The sequence below is a fragment of the Penicillium citrinum genome (assembly GCF_028827155.1).
Source record: "Penicillium citrinum strain IBT 23319 chromosome Unknown utg000004l:1.0-2404223.0:1.0-2405248.0, whole genome shotgun sequence".
In the NCBI taxonomy this organism is placed as follows: Eukaryota; Fungi; Ascomycota; class Eurotiomycetes; order Eurotiales; family Aspergillaceae; genus Penicillium; species Penicillium citrinum.
The window spans coordinates 693,204-709,549 of record NW_026622689.1 but is presented as its reverse complement, the minus strand read 5'-3'; the positions used below and the strand labels follow the sequence as shown (position 1 = coordinate 709,549).

Sequence of the window (16,346 nt, the reverse complement as noted above, 5' to 3'; positions counted from 1 at the left end):
TGACTTCATTATCTATTTGTCTCAACCCTAAGAACAAAACTCCCCAATATCAACTTTTGAAATCTCCCATTTTCATTCTCATCAAACACCGTGCCGTACCGTACCCTCATCATAAACGACGTGACCAAAAAAAATGCTGGCATGGCTTTCACTCATGGATACCAGTAATCAGAGTCTTGATACCCTTACCAGCCTTCACCTCCTTGAAAGCCTGCTCGGCTTCCTCGAACTTGACAGTGCCAGTAATCAACTTCTTAACATCGACCTTACCAGACGATACAAGGCCAACAGCCAACTTGTAATCACCACTACCATAGCGGAAGCTACCCTTCAAAGTCAACTCCTTAGAGCAAGCCGCCATGATAGGGAACTGAATCTCGCTTCGTCCCATACCACCCTGGACATAAGTTCCGCCATTTCGAAGAACGTGAATACCGGTGTGAACAGAGGGTTCAGCTCCAGATGCATCAATTGCCACATCAGCGCCAGCACCCAAATCATTCTCCTTCTTCAAACGTTCCGCATTTTCAAGGGCCGATACCTTGCTAGGCATGAATGTAGATGTGGTAGCATACTGCTTGGCAAAATCCAATCGTGATTGCTGGATATCAACGGCAATCACCTGTGAAGCTCCGAAGGCTGTCGCCACCGCACAACACAGTAATCCAACTGGACCGGCACCAAATACAACGACTGTTTGTCCGGGACTAACGGATGCTTGTTTCACAATGTGAACTGCAACACTAAGTGGTTCCATAAGAGCACCCTCCTGAAGAGAGATTTGCTCGGGTAACTTGTAGCAGAAATCTTCGGGAAGAACGTAGTATTTGGCTAGGGTTCCGTCGTAGGGGGGAGTCGCGGCGAAAGCCATGTTCACGCAAAGGTTGTATTTACCGCTCTTGCAGGGTTCGCAGCGTCGGCAGGCGATTCCAGGTTCCATTGCGACTCGATCGCCTACTTTTAGGGATTGGACGGCGGATCCAACCTTTGTGATTACTCCTGCGGATTCGTGGCCGAGGACCATTGGGTCTTTCACGACGAAGCTTCCGATTGAACCATGTTCCCAGTAGTGGACCTATCAGGTTGTTAGATTTGGCTAGGGGCTGAATTTATTGCTTCGGTGTCATTGTCCGGGGGACTTTTCGCTTGACGTACATCGCTGCCACAGATACCGGTGTAATGAACGTTGATGAGGACGTCGTGCTCATTTTTCAGTTGTGGGATGGGTCGATCTTCGAATTTGACTTGGTGAATACCCTCTAGGATGAAAGAGAGGTTCTATATGAATGATATATTAGCTTGGAATGACAGATATGTCTTTTTATCTGGGGAAGGCGGAGGTGGGGTACTAGAAACGAATTGAATGAAATCGAGTATGAATACTTACCTTTGCTGTGGTAGTCGAAGTCATGATGGATTTTAGATAGATGAGGATTAGCTATATAGTAGTAGAAGGTGATAGGTAGATAGAAAGAAAAAAAAGAGAGATGCGAAGAAGAAGAAGAAGGACTATAAATGTGTGAATTGAACCGAGAAAGCTCCCCGCAACCTTCGGTGGATCCAATTGGGATTTTAACCGCTCTTTTTAGCCGATGGAGAATTCTGTAGAATTAATTATTGCAATGAATTAATTATAGATTCCTATTGTATTATTTACTCTATCATTTAGTTATTAATATTCCTTACTCTCTAACTTTTTATATACAAGAATCCACAACTTTATTAATTCCTCCCAATTTCATGCGTCATCTACCCTAATAGCACGTGCCCGCCAAGCCGGGAGTTGCACCTCCGCTTCTTCTCTTTGTCTCTCCTCCTCTTCTCTTCTTCGTCTCTTTTCTATTCACGCGAACAAAGCAATGGCTCGCGCAAATACGCCCACCCTTAGAGGGGCATTGCGAAATATTCGAGCTCGTTCTACGGGTATCACTCTCTCTCAACAAAGATTATTCGGTGCTTCAACTCGATGCTTGGCAAATGACAAGCAATCTCAACAACCTTCCTTCAAAAGCCAGCTTTATGAAAGCACCCAGCAACGATTGAAGCGCGAGCGAGCTGAGCAAGAACGTTTTGCTCAGTATCAGCAGACTCAATCTCCTGGTGGTCGTTATGCTGCCATGATGTTCGGTGAGGAATTTATTTCTTAATTTCCCTGAGCTATCGGCATAGCTTGGTTCTAACCATATCATCTTCTTGGGATCAGCTCTGGTATTTTTCTCGACTGGTGCATATTATTTAGGATCATTGAAACCAGCTTCGCTCCCCACATCCTCTACAACGACCCTCTTAGATCTCGATGCGCCGAAACATAATGTCTCCCCTTCGAATATGCAAGCGGCTTGGTCGGATTTCGTCGAAATCCTCGGTAAAGAAAATGTTTCGACGACGCCGGGAGATTTGGAATCACATGCTGGATCAGATTGGTCTTCTTATTCGAGGAAAGAGGAGGAGAAACCGTTTCTCATTCTTTACCCTTCGACTACGGAGGAAGTTTCTCGGATTATGAAAATTTGTCATCAACGCGTTATCCCTGTGACTCCGTACTCCGGTGGGACTAGTTTGGAGGGACATTTTGCTTCGACGAGAGGTGGGGTTTGTATTGATTTTAGACGTATGGATCGCATTCTTGAACTTCATCGTGGTGATTTGGATGTTACAGTTCAACCTGCTTTGGGATGGGAGGATTTGAATGAGGAATTGGCGAAAGATGGATTGTTTTTTCCTCCGGACCCGGGACCCGGTGCTATGATTGGTGGTATGGTTGGTACCGGTTGTTCGGGGACAAATGCCTATCGATATGGAACTATGCGCGAGTGGGTTCTTTCGTTGACGGTTGTGCTGGCTGATGGGACGGTCATCAAGACTCGTCAGCGTCCGCGGAAGTCTAGTGCCGGTTACGATTTGACTAGACTTTTCATTGGGAGTGAGGGCACTCTTGGCCTTGTCACTGAAGCTACTCTCAAGTTGACTGTTAAGCCGCAAAGTACGAACGTTGCTGTTGCTAGTTTCCCGAACATTCAGAATGCTGCGGAGTGTGTGACCAAGGTTGTTGAGGCTGGTATCCCTGTGGCTGGTGTTGAGATTCTGGACGATGTTCAGATGAAGTGTATTAATGCTAGTCAGAGTACCAGTCGTCAGTGGAAGGAGTCACCGACTATTTTCTTCAAGTTCACTGGTACACCTGCGGCTGTGAAGGAGCAGATTAACATGGTCCAGAAGATTTCTTCCAAGGCCTCGAGCAAATCCTTTGAATTCGCGCGTGGTGATGAGGAAATGCAGGAATTGTGGAGCGCGAGGAAACAGGCCTTGTGGAGTGTTATGGCTATGCGACGGAGTCCGGAAGATCATGTCTGGACAACTGATGTTGCTGTTCCCATGAGCAAATTGCCTGATATCATCGACGCCACGAAAAAAGATATGACCGATAGTGGACTTTTGGCTGGTATTTGTGGACATGTTGGCGATGGTAATTTCCATGGTAAGTTATTGTGCAAATTCAAATCGTTCGAGTGAGATTCTGATCATATAACAGCTATCATCTTGTTCAATGATGCTGAAAAGAAGGTTGCGGAGGGTGTTGTTCATCGTATGGTGAAACGGGCTGTGGAGATGGAGGGGACTGTTACAGGTGAGCATGGCGTTGGTCTTGTTAAACGCGACTATCTTGCCCATGAGTTGGGAGAGTCTACAGTTGATGCTATGCGTCGGGTAAGTCTGGTACATTCGAATCTCTGACAGAATCACGACTAATTTACATTGGAATTCTAGTTGAAATTGGCATATGATCCTCTCCGCCTGTTGAACTGCGACAAGGTTGTTCGAATTGAACAGCCTGCTCCGGGCGAAGTTAAGGAATGGTAATTTAATTCTTGAAATTCAATTTCGAGATCTGTGACAACTAGAAGAAAGAATCTTCTTAATCCGATCCTGATCCCGAGCTACGGCGACGATGATGGTGGTGATGACGACGGCGAGAGCCACTGCGACTGCGACTGCGGGAGCCAGAGTTACTGGATCGTCGAGGTCGACGCTCTACGTACTCGACACCTCCACTGCCACCTTCATATCGCTGTCCATAGCCCTCTGGGGCACGGTGAGCAGGTCGTTCATACTCACTATAGCCGCCGCGTTGTCCGCCATATCCGGCCGATGAATCTCTGTGCTATATATTAACATTAAATTTCAAATTGTTCATAATCATGCTTAACACTTACTGTTCGTATCCACTGCGGCTGTAGGAACTCTGCTGCACGGTCTCGTAGGTCGATTGGGGAGAGGAGTAGTCGTAGCGCGTCTCTGTACGCTGGTATTCGGTACGGCCACCGTGTGTTTCTCTTCTCTCCTCCTGATAGTAGCTGCTGTTTCCAGACTGCTGGTACTGTTCGCGATGGTAGTTTGGTGCTGATGGTTGGGAATATTCGTCGCGACGAACGGGTGCTTCCCCATAGGAGCCGCCGTAACCACCGCTGGAACCACCATAACCATCGCTAGAAGCACCGTAACCACCACTGGAGCCACCATAACCACCACTGGAGCCACCATAACCACCACTGGAGCCACCATAACCACTACTGGAGCCACCATAGCCACCGCTGGAGCCGCCATAGGATGCTCCACCAGAGCTAGCACCGTAAGAAGCACCACCGGAGGCACCACCGTACGAATCATTGCCATAACTTCCTCCTCCAGAACCACCGTAGGAGCCACCATAAGACTGGGAACCGCTTTGATAATCCCCACCATGAGGACGACCCGAAGAATACTCATCACGACGAGGAGCCTGACCATAAGATGAGGTCTCACTTTGGTATTCAGAGCGTCCGTAACCTGACTGAGATGCTCCGCCATAGGATTGCTGCTGATAGCCACTCTCATGCTCGGGACGTTGGTGGTGCTGAGGCTGATGGCGTTGGCGATGCTTGCGTTCCTCGTCACTATCATCCGACTCATTCTTGTGAGGCTTGTTTTGGTGACGACGTTCATACTTTTCGTCACCGCTGTCGTTTCTGCGCGGCTTCGGGGTCTTGCGCTCTTCTTTTCCGTCGTCGAGGATCATTGAGCCTACTCCACCCACGAGTCCACCAACCAGTCCGCCGAGGGCACCACCTCCGACTGCCTCGGAGGCGATCTTCTCTAAACCGGTATCATTCTTGGATGGGCGGTTCTGGCCGTGGCCATAACTGCTACCTCCACTGCCACCTCCGCTAGAGCTGTGTTTTCCAGCAGGCAGTGCGAGAGGCTTACCGCAGCCATGTCCGCAGTCCTGGACGCCTTCTTTGTGGTTTCGGCCCTTTAGAACGCCGTCTCGGCTTAGTTGATCACGAAGAGAGCCACGCTCTCTGTCACTCTTCTCGCTCCACCACTGCTCTACGGTTGAGAACATGGTTTGACGCATCTCGCCTGCGCCATCTTCTCCATACTCGCGGAGGGCAGGATGGTGGAAGACACCTGAGATGATCCTAGTCAGGGTCCGGTCGATGTCGGCATTTTCGTCATCCCAGCACTGCATTAGCTGGGGAACTGCCCACTTCACGACGCTGGATGCAATCCGGCCGGCAGGTTCATTGAGAATATTGGAGAAATGATCCTTGGAAAGCATAGAGTGGGTAGGGTCGGAGCAAGAATCGTCATTGAAGACGATGTGCTGCTGCTCGCGACTGCTCTGAATGACCTCCGAAGAGCCGGTCTCGAGCTCCGATTTGACTTGCTTGATGATGGGGAGCACGTAGGGGGGCTATGACGGAGAAGACGAAGACAGTGATTTGATCTTGGATCTGTTCAATCAGGTCTGGGAGCACGGGGATCTTCTCAATCGCCTGGTTGATCTTCTGCAGTAGCTCATCGTGCCATTGTAGAACGGGGTAGATTTGCTTATGGACATCGTCAAGGTAACGGGTCCATTCCTCTGGCTCACGAGGGCTGATGTTCTGGTTATTTTGTCTGGCGTCATCCGCCTTCGACTTGAAATCATCCATCTTACCAGACTGATCATCGTTGTCGCCAAGCAATCCGCTGGGAATCTTGCTGAGCAAATCCTGGAGAAGACTAGGGCTATCACCCTCTGACTCAGAGATGGCGCCTTCCAAGGATTGAAGTTCTGACTGCATGGTCTTATCTGAAAGCTCACCAAGCACCGAGTGGAAGAAATCGACACCGCCGAAAGTACCAGTCACGATAGGGTACACCGGATGACGAGCACCGCGAATCTCGACCTTGGTGTCACGACCGACATGGGGGAAGACATCCCTCTCACCGAGCTCAAGAAGACTCAATTCTGTGTAGTTCGAGTGCGCGGCGTAGTCCTCCAGACAGTGCAAACCGGTACCCAGCAAGCGAAGTGCCTCGTAAAGATCATCATCATTTCGAGAGCGAGAATAACGACGGCCCATCTGAATAGACTTACCAAGGACACGGCGGATAAGCTCGGCGGAAGTATCAATTCCCATGTCCTCAGAGGCAATGTAGCTCTTCAACCCGGTGCGGGGATCGATGGAGAGTTCCCGCCGCTCATCAACGGGTCCACGAAGACGACGGTCGTAGCGTCTAGCATCATCGCCCTCCGCATATCCTTTAGGGTTATCAATATGTTCGGTTGGTTGATAGCAGCCGAGTCTCTCGGTTGTGACTTCAAATTCGCGGGTACCATAGCTAGTAAATATTAGCAATTATTCACGGAGCAGCAGTTGCTCAAACTCTATTGAAAGAGGGGAAGGAAAGACATTGGAGAAGAACTCACCCGAAGCTCATGAAACCCAAGACCCAAATCAGGATTCGAATGGCTTCAGCACTGACATACTTGCAAGTACCCACGTCGACGGCCTGACTGTAATCACGCAGCCAGTTTCCAAAGTAAACACGCTTCACGTCAAGTTTGCCGAACTTACGACCCCCCACAACACGAGCAAGGAAGAGACTCAGTAGGGCATCTTCGATATCTCCATGACGCCAATTCTGACCTTCAATCTTGGACAAAGAGGCGATGTTACCAGCACCAAAGGCATGAACCTGACTGGAGAAGGCAAGCAGAACAAACAGGGAGAGAACCCAGCTCTGTAGAGATAAACCCATAGTGGGGTCAAGAGAATGGGAGAAGGGGAAAAGATCAGCCAAGGCAGTGTATGTAATGTAGATGCAAAATGCAAGATGCACAGCGCAAGGAGGAGATCGAGGCTGTACTCCGTACAGAAAAAACCTTCAGGAGAGAGTTTGGTTCCGGAAGATTAAAGTCGAAAGTAAAAGAAGAGTAGGACCATCCCGCCATGGTGGGGTTAGACGTGGTGATGCGCGCTCTTGGCTTCTTGGCCGCAGCCCGGTTTGTTTGGGTTTTGAGGCTGTGCTTGGCGGCTGCGCATCGTGCAAGTCTTGCCATTTTCCCATGTGTGGGATGCAAGGAGGGGTGACACTCGGATCATTTGTGTCCAATACGCCGAGGTATTGGAAGTAGATGGAGTTATAAATATCCTTGATGTATGAAATGGTGGTTAGCCCTAGAAATAAGGGGGCCAAAGAAGAGTTGGGATAATCTAGAGTGGTGGGCACTGATCGACGTGCATTGAATTGTCAATTGGATAGGAAGTTATTTGCTGTCAATCAAGTACATAGTATATAGAGAGGATTCAATAGAGTAGAATATAATAAAGTAGAATAGATAGAATAGAATTATGTAGAGAGAAAGAGAGATGAATTGATGCAAGAAGAAGTCTTCCGCTTGCGGCGGTGAGACCCTCCCAAAAAGGGAAATGTCACTTTCGATTCTTCAACTTCTTCAACTTCTTTTCTTCTCCTTTTTCTTCTTCTTTGATTTTTTCCAAGAGGAGTCTCACTTTGGGAAACCCCCTCCCCAATTCTTATTGTTGACTGGACATGCGCCAGTGTAATCCATTGTCATCTTGTTTCTCTCTCCCCGCGCTTACGCCTGTCGCCCCCGCTCCGTGTTGTCCGATACTCTTGGCCCCAGCCCAGCCCTCTCTGCCCCAGCACTTGTGACTGTTCGCCAGTTCTTCGACTCCCGATCAATCTCAATCCAGTTTTTCAATCTCTTTGGTATTCTTTATTGACTACCATTCCCGTGAAAAAGAAGAAGAAGGAGGAGGAAAACATAATGTGCGGTGCTATTCGATCTTGAGGCCAGTCTCGTGTTAGATCGTGGAGGAGATCGCCATGGCTCGTGCCGGCACTCACCATGTGCGCGAGTCGGCCTTTCCGGGGAGAAAGAGTCGATTGTCAAGTGATTCGGCTTCGCGACCGCAGTTAAAGATGAAGATGCGAACTGCCTCGAGGACATCGGGTATGGAGGATCAGTGGTCTGGGGATGCAATCCCCCCTAGACGTAGACGCTTCGCGCGAAACTGCGTTTTTTCCAGAGTATTCCGACGGTTCGCATTCGCCTGATTATAAGAGGCGCAGTTCGATGCACTCCAATAAACCCTCAGTGACGACCCCGAATAATCCGGACGCAGCCTGGCATCTAGACTCGAATCACCTTGTCTCGGCCCTCGGGCTCAATGAGTCCACCGAGGGTCTCGAATATCGGTCACAAAAGGGGAAACCGATGAAACCCAAAGTCCATATCAAACCAATGCTTCGAAAAATGTCTCGCGACGAGGCTCCGTCTACTTCCATTGACCTCTCCCGGTCCTCGGCGGATCAAGAAGGACTCGGCATTTACATGAACTTCGAGCGGGATCGTCGTCGAAGTGAATCTTTGACTGGTGTGACATATCGTAGAACTCCTTCCGGTCTTCATCATCGCTCCGCGAGTGGGACATCTCAGCTTTCAACAGGCACCGGGTCGAGTGGAGGTAAACCAGCTGCGTCGCAGTACGTCTATCCAATGCGCCCAACTCCTCGAGCATACACCCCTTCGTTGAGCCAGTCATACCAAACATCGGCAAATGATAGCGATGAAGTGGAAGATGATGTCTTAGAGACTGGATCTCGGACACCCTCGGGTATGGACACCCATCGATCCCATCGTACTTCATCAGGGCCAGTCCCTCGACTCTCGCTGCAGATTGAAGACGACTCTTTTACTCGTCTCTCTGGACTTTCCCAAACCAACATCTCTGGTCGGCCTTCATTTGGTTATTCCCGTGACAATGGGAGCACCCTGGAAACGGTATCCCCTACCTCTCGACCGTCTCTAGACTTTGTCTTCCGCAATCGAAGCAGGACCAGCACCGACCCAGTCTCTCGAGCAGCCACTGTTCAAGCTGCACGACAAGCTTTCGAAGCCAAGGAAGCTGCTAAAAGTCGTCGGCTTGAGAAACAGCAGATTAAAGCCGAGGAAAGACAATCGCGGCGTCATGTGAAGCGGACCAAGTCTGAGGGTCCTGAATCACCAGCGACTCATTCAGGACAAGACCTCTCCGAGAAGTCAGGAGGCCTCAATGCAAACGAACGACAACAACAAGCCCATTCTAGGCCCACCAAATCGGAGGCCCAGCCATCTGCGTCATGGAAGTCCCAATCTAAAAGCACTTGGGTGTTGTTCATGACCTGGCTTCGAACTCGAGTGTTCAAGTTTCGCCGGAAACTTAGGAAGATCAATTGATTTTTAACTTGCTTCTCTCTGTTATTCTTGTTATTCCCTGTTCATATCCCACTGCGCAGCGATCCAATTATTCTTCATTATCTGTTTTCAATTTTGTTTGGGCATCTATGCAGCTGCACCTTGATTGGTTTTATATGGCGTCTGGCAACGGCGTATTGATATCGGACTCTCACAAAGCAACAAATTCACTTTATTCTTTCTTACCACACAGCATGGAATAGAGTATTGAAATGTATTTCCATGAGTTCAGTTGTAGTGTAAATCAACTAATCAATTGCGAGGGCAACAATATCACGTGACAAACTGCGCAAATGTCCCTCCGCCCGACAGTTTCTCTCCTCCACTACGGCGTACAGCAGCGACAACAACCGCCTGATAAGAGCTTCCCCAGTTTCCCCCGTGGGTTTACTACCTTTTTACCCCAGGCGCACCTCCACGAGGGGGAGCGTCTTCTTCATTATGGTGTACGACTGGGCTGGGAAGCGGGACATTTGTTACCGCATGTATATTCAGGACAAAAAGGCCCTGGAGGAGATTATGGAGTATTTGCGAACAGCTTATCAGTTTGGACCAAGGTGAGCTCCAGTCTCGGCGCTTATAGCAGTATATTGCTATCTACTCTTGATGCTTGTCATTCTAGGGGATTGTTGAAGCTAATCGCTGCATTTTAGCAAGCGCGCCTACCAGACCCAATTCAAGCGATGGGGCTTCCCTTCGAAACAAAATCCAGCGCATAAAAATGTCCAGCTAGTGAATCGCGTCAAGGAGTTATGGGAACATAATACGAACCAACGCGATATGCTCCGAATCCTTAATGAGGAAGGATTCGAGATTAAAGAAAGGGAATTGATGCGCGTTCGTGCGAAGAATCGCTGGTTACTCCGAGTACCAAATGGCATGAAGTCGCAATTAAATACTGGGACGCAAGATAAACAACCAGAGGACGAAGGACTTCTTGCGTTACAGCAAGAAGTTTATAAACAAGACACGGAATTTGAAGGTGCAGACACTCTCCCGCCTCAATCGGTAACGCCGGTTGTTGAAGATCCCGCATCACCCGGTCTGTCGCCGGAGGTCGCGGCAAAACGCAAAGAACGTCTCGAACAATTAAAGTCGGAAAGTGCCGAGCGATGGGCTTCTAGGAAACGCCGACGTCGTACGAGAGGATGGGCAGGTATGCCAGCTGATCCACCCGGTCCGCCTCGATTCCCTTCTGAAACAACGATTGATGAAAGTAAGCAATATTTGGATCTGGATAATGCCATGTATCGCCGCATGCGAGATCATTTCCAACGTATCTGCGAGGATGCAGGTTTCGTTAAGAAGACGGCTGCAGGCCCGGAAAGATGGCAAGCAGCAAAGGATAAATTGATTCAAGAATCACCGCATCTACAACAAGTTTTCAATGCCGAACCGAATCAGCGCGATGCAAAAGCTCTGGCTTTGGATGTAGTTTGCACCGATGTCACGAAGCGAATGAGGACTCTTGAAAGACGCATGACTATTGCCGAAGCCAAGAATGCCTTGGGAATCAATCCCGAGGAAAGTCGTCAAATACGAAATGCCTTTTATGATACTTTACGAGCGGATCATTTCACAAGCAAACTGGAAGCCGGTGATGAGCATTGGCAGGAATTAAAAGCGCAATGGATTCGAAATTCGCCTTTACTCCAACGAATACTTGAACCAGGACAGGCTGATCCTGATCATATAATCAAATTCAAGGCTATGGAGGTGCTCTGTCGTGATGTGATGAAGCGACTACGTGATGATCAGACGAAACGAGATCCTGCCCGGAAACGATCTACGCCTCGCAGAAGCAGCAATCCTCATACAGCAGCTTCGAATGAAAACCAGGTGGGTAATATCATCGGTAATGGAATTAGTAATGGGATCAGTACCCTCGCCTCGCAAGCTCTTGCAAGTGCTCCCATCACAGTTAGTGATCTTGGTGATATGCAAATCGATCCTTCGCTCCTTCAAGCTGCAAATGATACATCTTCATTTACAAATCCACAACATGAAGCCGGAAGTGCATTTGAATATATGGATCCCATTATTAATCCGAGTCTACTACATACACCGATCTCTCTCGAAATTAGTCCACAGAGTCATCTTCAAGGACCACCGCCGAAAAATTGGATGGAGAAATTGGCGACTAGGTCGGTTGATGAATTGAGACAGATCATTTCGGCTAAATATCCTTATGCTATCATTAGCAAAATTGAAGGGATTGATAGAGATGATCATGGAAATGAGAGTGTTTTTCTCATTGATGAAGATCATGAGTTGGATGCTTATTTGGCTCATGTGCATGGTAGAAAGGCGTTGTTTTGTTTGACTTTGGGACAAATATGAGATGGCTTATGACTCGAAGTACAGCAACCTAATATGCATTGCTCGGATTGAGATGAATAACATACAAATGAATTGCTTATGACAACTCTCTCTACGTTTCTCATCCTAATAGTATAAGACCTATTGTGGGCCCGTTGGTGAAAAATTGATGCTAGTAAGTACAACTTTTGATTCACGTTATTAACCTATACACCTATGATTTCGCCCGTGACTATTTCTAACTAGAACCCAAAGTCTGAACAACATTTCTAAAGAGTACACTGATTGAAGGCAATGAGAAAGACGGCGTATCGCCAAACACACCCGCCAACCCTTTACCAGACGAGACAGCATCCTGATCGTCATTCACTGGCACAGAAACCTTCTCCTGGCCATGACTGAAGATATTGGCCAGTCCAGTGTTCAAGTGACTGGTCACCTCTTGCGGCTGAAGACTCTTCTGCGATGCCTTGTCCAGACAACCCAGTCGCTGCACACTGCCAGTTACATCGACCACGATGTAATCGCCAGAGTAAACGTCCGAAAGGAGAGCCGCCGGGGAACTTGTCAAGCTTTCTTGAAAAACCAGTTCAAAAGATGGGATGTCGTAAATCCGAATGTGGAACCGAGCTCTGCGACGTCTCTTGTTGGCGCCGCTATCTAATTCGCGGACTACAACAGCGAATGACTTCGTCCTTGCGTTGACAGCGAGCATTGGGAGGTTGAGAGTGTCAGTTGAACTGTTGGTTGTCAATTGAATTGGCTTTACGACATCGTCAACAGTATCCCAGACAGCTACTGATCCCGTGGAAGCCACAATCAAATGTTTGCCGAGGAATCTGACGGAGCAAGGAGTACCGAAGAAAACGCCGGTTCGTCGATAGTGTACTGTGCCTGATCTTGCGTCGATCAAGAGGACGAGACCATCGTTGGCGCCGGAGTCAGATGGCAAGCAGACGGCTAGTACGGAGCCATCTTCGGAAAAGCTCATGCATGCCATGGATAATGGAGCAGCGGTACTGCTGAGACACCCCTTCAGGTCCACGACACTGCGGCACTTCCACGTATCCTGGTGTCGGTCAGAAGCATTTGTCTTCAATCCGCTTCGCTGGCGGGCAGTTGGGCACCAGAAACGGAGGACTGAGTCTTCTCCCAGTGAGGTGAATTCGTGACAGCTTGGTCGAGACGCGAGAGCAAGTACTGAGGCATGCCCATTATCATTAAAATGGGGTGCATCAATGCGAGTTACTAATTCCCACATATCGTTTGACGGGTTCCACTTCCAGAACTTCAGGAAGATTTCTGGTCGTACAGAGGGACTTTCGTGGATGGAACCGTTATGAGTAGTAGCTTGCAGGTCTTGGGGGTGAGGAGTCCATGTATCAACAGTTGCTAGCCATTTTCCATCCTCGACAATGTCCATGTGTCGAACGTCAGGGGCTGAAATTGGTGTGCCTTCGGGACTCATGTTCAGCGTCGTTGTATTTGTTCGTGCCAGGGCCTGGCGAGAGATGTGGGAGTTTGCACGAATATCAAAGGTTTGAAGTACAGCGGAGTTGGGCCTTTGGATGACGTGCTGGTTTGACTGGTGAGATGCAGGCACAGCAACAAGTAAGCGCTCAGGGTGCTGGGGATGTAATGTTGCAACAGCGCGAAATGCCTTTCTCGAGGAAGAATCTTTATTTGCGACGTCTGAAGACATTTGAATACCGGTTACATTGGCGAATGGCTGTAATTCCCTGGCAGACAGGACCATGACTGAGTTATCAGCCAGCTTCACAATATAAGAATTGCCACTGGGCGACACCACGACGTTGCAGATCGGGGAAGATAAATGGGGTAAGAATTGCTTCTTGCCAGTATCAAGCTGCCACAGCACTAAGACTGATTCCTGGCCACCGGAGATGAGATAGTTTCCTGTTGTTAAAACGGTTAGAAAATATGGTAGCGAGCAGAAATACGAATGAATCAATGCAAAACCTACCATCCTTGGACCAACGCACAGTACTGACACCAGTTCGATGCCAGTGGAGTTTTCTAGGCGGGGACTTCTTATCTGCATTTCGGCCAACAAGGGTGTTCGAGATATCTTGGTAAATGAGGATAGATCCGTTTCCTTCACCGATCACCAAGTCCACGGTCTCGGCGCCTTTGGCGGATTTGGGTGCCTCGAGATTCTCTCGCAGGTGAAAACAAGTTGCATATACTGGGAGAGTAGCTTCTCTCCAGGTGTACTTTGTAGACTCTGGGGTTTCCAGGTCAACGCTTGAGGTGGTTCCCAGGAAGATGCGGTGTCCATCGCTAGCAACAATCACACGTCCCTGATAAGCTACCTGAATTGCATTGATTTGTTCACTAGTTTCGAGGGCGACAATATCAGGCAGCTTCTTATCCGCCAGAGGACTGACGAGAACCTGGCGCTTGCCATCTTTGTGCAATCCAATGGAGTATGATGCGATTTGATCTGCCTTTTCGCTTCCGGACACGTCGACGGCGATAATGGAGTTCGTAGTGCCCCAGCGAGCTAGGCGTTTTCCGGTGTCCCAATTCCACTTGGTGACAAAAGCAGGTGTGAAAATGTAAAGTACGGCTTGATCAACGGGGCTCAGCTTGTATCCAATGACTTTTTGTCCGGTTTCCATCTGTAGGGTACGGAGCAAGCGAGAGGTAGAGGTAGCGAAGACCTGGACGGCGGTGTCAAGGCCCACGAAGAGGTATCTAGATCACAAGATTTAGTGATACAATTGTTGAAGGAAGGTAATGTAGAGCTCATGATCTTACGCTTCATCGTCAGTCACAACGGGGTCCAGGTTGCTGTAACGGCCCCCGACAGGACGAGAGAATGACCAGGGAACTGGTGCATTCTTTCGCTTCTCCTCGCCAATGGTTCTCTTGGCTTTCCTGTTCTGTCTGGCAGACGATGTCTCCGAAGTACCTTGCACTTCATTGCCCTCTGAAGTCCGACGTCGTTTGCTTCGTTCATCGGAGCGTGGTACCTTTTCCGCGGCATCACTAGCGCGAGAGCGCTTTTGCTGTCGGTTGGATTGACTTCCAGCCATCATCAAGTCCGGTAAAAAACAATTTGACACCAGCAAATTGGTTTTCAAAACATCACCGGTTTAACTTGCGACTTAAATTTGATGTCCGACTTTTTTTTTCCCGCGCGGGCGCAACGCAAGTCTAGACCGCCTTATAGACCGCCTACCTCTTTTATCCAAACATCACCGCCTTTTTTTGTTCAATTTTTACCGGCGCAGAAAGCACTTCGACTTTCTTGAGCCTCGCGCATCGCATCGTCTTAAGTTTTTACTTGTTTCGATCAAAGTTTGGATCTTGTCGCTAAAATGATTATTCCCGTGCGCTGCTTTTCGTGTGGAAAGGTTTGTTGCTCTAATTGCTCTGGTCTCAAGCTATTGCTAAATCTTGATGCAGGTTGTTGGAGACCTCTGGGAGCGTTACCTTCAGCTTCTTGATGACGGTGTTCCTGATGGGTAATGGGATTCGATTTCTTTGCATTCTCTGATCTTACATGCTAACAAGTTTGCAGTGATGCCATGGACCAGCTTGGCTGCCGTCGTTACTGCTGCCGCAGAATGATCATGACCCACGTCGATCTGATTGAGAAGCTCCTTCGGTAAGTTTGATACTTTTATGGTCATTGTCGCCCTTTTTTGACCAATTTTCTAGGTATAACTCCGCCGAGAAGGATCGTTCCAAGGCTCATGTCTAAGCCTACCTTCGGCTCCTTTGGAGTCCCGACGACCTCGACTCCTACAGTCTACTCTTATGGCGAGAGAGGCCTGAAGCCATCTCGTAAACAGCGACATCTTTGACACGTTACGCTCGAAAGGAAGAAAATACCCCGCCGCATTAGTTTGCCGAGAACGCCTTCTTTATACCAAACGCTCGACCAATTACCCCCTCCTTCAATTCATCCCGCGAAGATCAGATTATCCTTTTTATCGACGTGATGTTCTTAAGCTCGACGTGAATGATTTGATCCGAATTTCTTGGGCATGGACTGAAAAAACTGAGATCTGGGCGATACTGAGCATACTGGAGTGCGGGTGAAAGGCCTCTTCTCGCCAATATGCATTTGGGAAGGCGTTAGCACCACATTGGATTTGGCGTACCTGGTGACATTCTGTAGATAATTATTCTTTCTCAAATGCTGATCATAGCTTGATTCGGTTTCTCTATCTCCCCGCCATCTTGTGGTGTTCTTCTGTTTCTGTATTGAAGAGGAGCGTAGCCCCGTGACTGCCAGTGCGGAGTATACATTTACTCCATAGTCATCAACCTCTTACCTCTCTATTCCCCGTTTGCTCTTCGTGTATTTTTTCTCCTCAATTGAGAACGTCTCAAACTTTCAACTGCGAGTATCTCGCATATTGTCCATGGCCCCACGAACACATCTTTTCTCCACCGGCATCCCTGAACGAGTCGCTGGAGCATC

At 48.6% G+C, this 16,346-nt stretch overlaps 7 protein-coding genes across 7 annotated transcripts; 4 read left to right on the top strand and 3 right to left on the bottom strand.

The window, feature by feature from the left end:
* Positions 1–148: 148 nt before the first annotated feature.
* Positions 149–1,411, bottom strand: N7469_005202 (NAD(P)-dependent alcohol dehydrogenase; the record flags this gene model as incomplete). Its single annotated transcript, XM_056644122.1, has 3 exons — positions 149–1,075; positions 1,156–1,278; positions 1,388–1,411. 3 exons carry the CDS (start codon positions 1,409–1,411, stop codon positions 149–151), a joined length of 1,074 nt encoding a protein of 357 aa, XP_056500936.1.
* A 448-nt stretch (positions 1,412–1,859) lies between these two features.
* N7469_005201 (FAD-binding oxidoreductase) lies at positions 1,860–3,861 on the top strand (the record flags this gene model as incomplete). Its single annotated transcript, XM_056644121.1, has 4 exons — positions 1,860–2,127; positions 2,204–3,478; positions 3,533–3,708; positions 3,769–3,861. The coding sequence occupies 4 exons, from the start codon at positions 1,860–1,862 to the stop codon at positions 3,859–3,861; spliced, it is 1,812 nt and encodes a 603-aa protein (XP_056500935.1).
* A 15-nt stretch (positions 3,862–3,876) lies between these two features.
* Positions 3,877–7,068, bottom strand: N7469_005200 (Het-C domain-containing protein; the record flags this gene model as incomplete). Its single annotated transcript, XM_056644120.1, has 5 exons — positions 3,877–3,986; positions 4,041–4,162; positions 4,215–5,734; positions 5,799–6,648; positions 6,737–7,068. The coding sequence occupies 5 exons, from the start codon at positions 7,066–7,068 to the stop codon at positions 3,877–3,879; spliced, it is 2,934 nt and encodes a 977-aa protein (XP_056500934.1).
* A 1,243-nt stretch (positions 7,069–8,311) lies between these two features.
* N7469_005199 (uncharacterized protein) lies at positions 8,312–9,553 on the top strand (the record flags this gene model as incomplete). Its single annotated transcript, XM_056644119.1, has 1 exon — positions 8,312–9,553. The coding sequence occupies one exon, from the start codon at positions 8,312–8,314 to the stop codon at positions 9,551–9,553; it is 1,242 nt and encodes a 413-aa protein (XP_056500933.1).
* A 459-nt stretch (positions 9,554–10,012) lies between these two features.
* N7469_005198 (Clr5 domain-containing protein) lies at positions 10,013–11,911 on the top strand (the record flags this gene model as incomplete). The annotated part of the gene is made up of 2 exons (XM_056644118.1): positions 10,013–10,128; positions 10,225–11,911. The coding sequence occupies 2 exons, from the start codon at positions 10,013–10,015 to the stop codon at positions 11,909–11,911; spliced, it is 1,803 nt and encodes a 600-aa protein (XP_056500932.1).
* Positions 11,912–12,128: 217 nt separating this feature from the next.
* On the bottom strand, positions 12,129–14,949 carry N7469_005197 (WD repeat protein; the record flags this gene model as incomplete). The annotated part of the gene is made up of 3 exons (XM_056644117.1): positions 12,129–13,807; positions 13,875–14,608; positions 14,672–14,949. The coding sequence occupies 3 exons, from the start codon at positions 14,947–14,949 to the stop codon at positions 12,129–12,131; spliced, it is 2,691 nt and encodes an 896-aa protein (XP_056500931.1).
* Positions 14,950–15,234: 285 nt separating this feature from the next.
* On the top strand, positions 15,235–15,620 carry N7469_005196 (DNA-directed RNA polymerase core subunit RPB10; the record flags this gene model as incomplete). Its single annotated transcript, XM_056644116.1, has 4 exons — positions 15,235–15,270; positions 15,323–15,381; positions 15,438–15,524; positions 15,578–15,620. 4 exons carry the CDS (start codon positions 15,235–15,237, stop codon positions 15,618–15,620), a joined length of 225 nt encoding a protein of 74 aa, XP_056500930.1.
* Between the last annotated feature and the right edge of the window lie 726 nt (positions 15,621–16,346).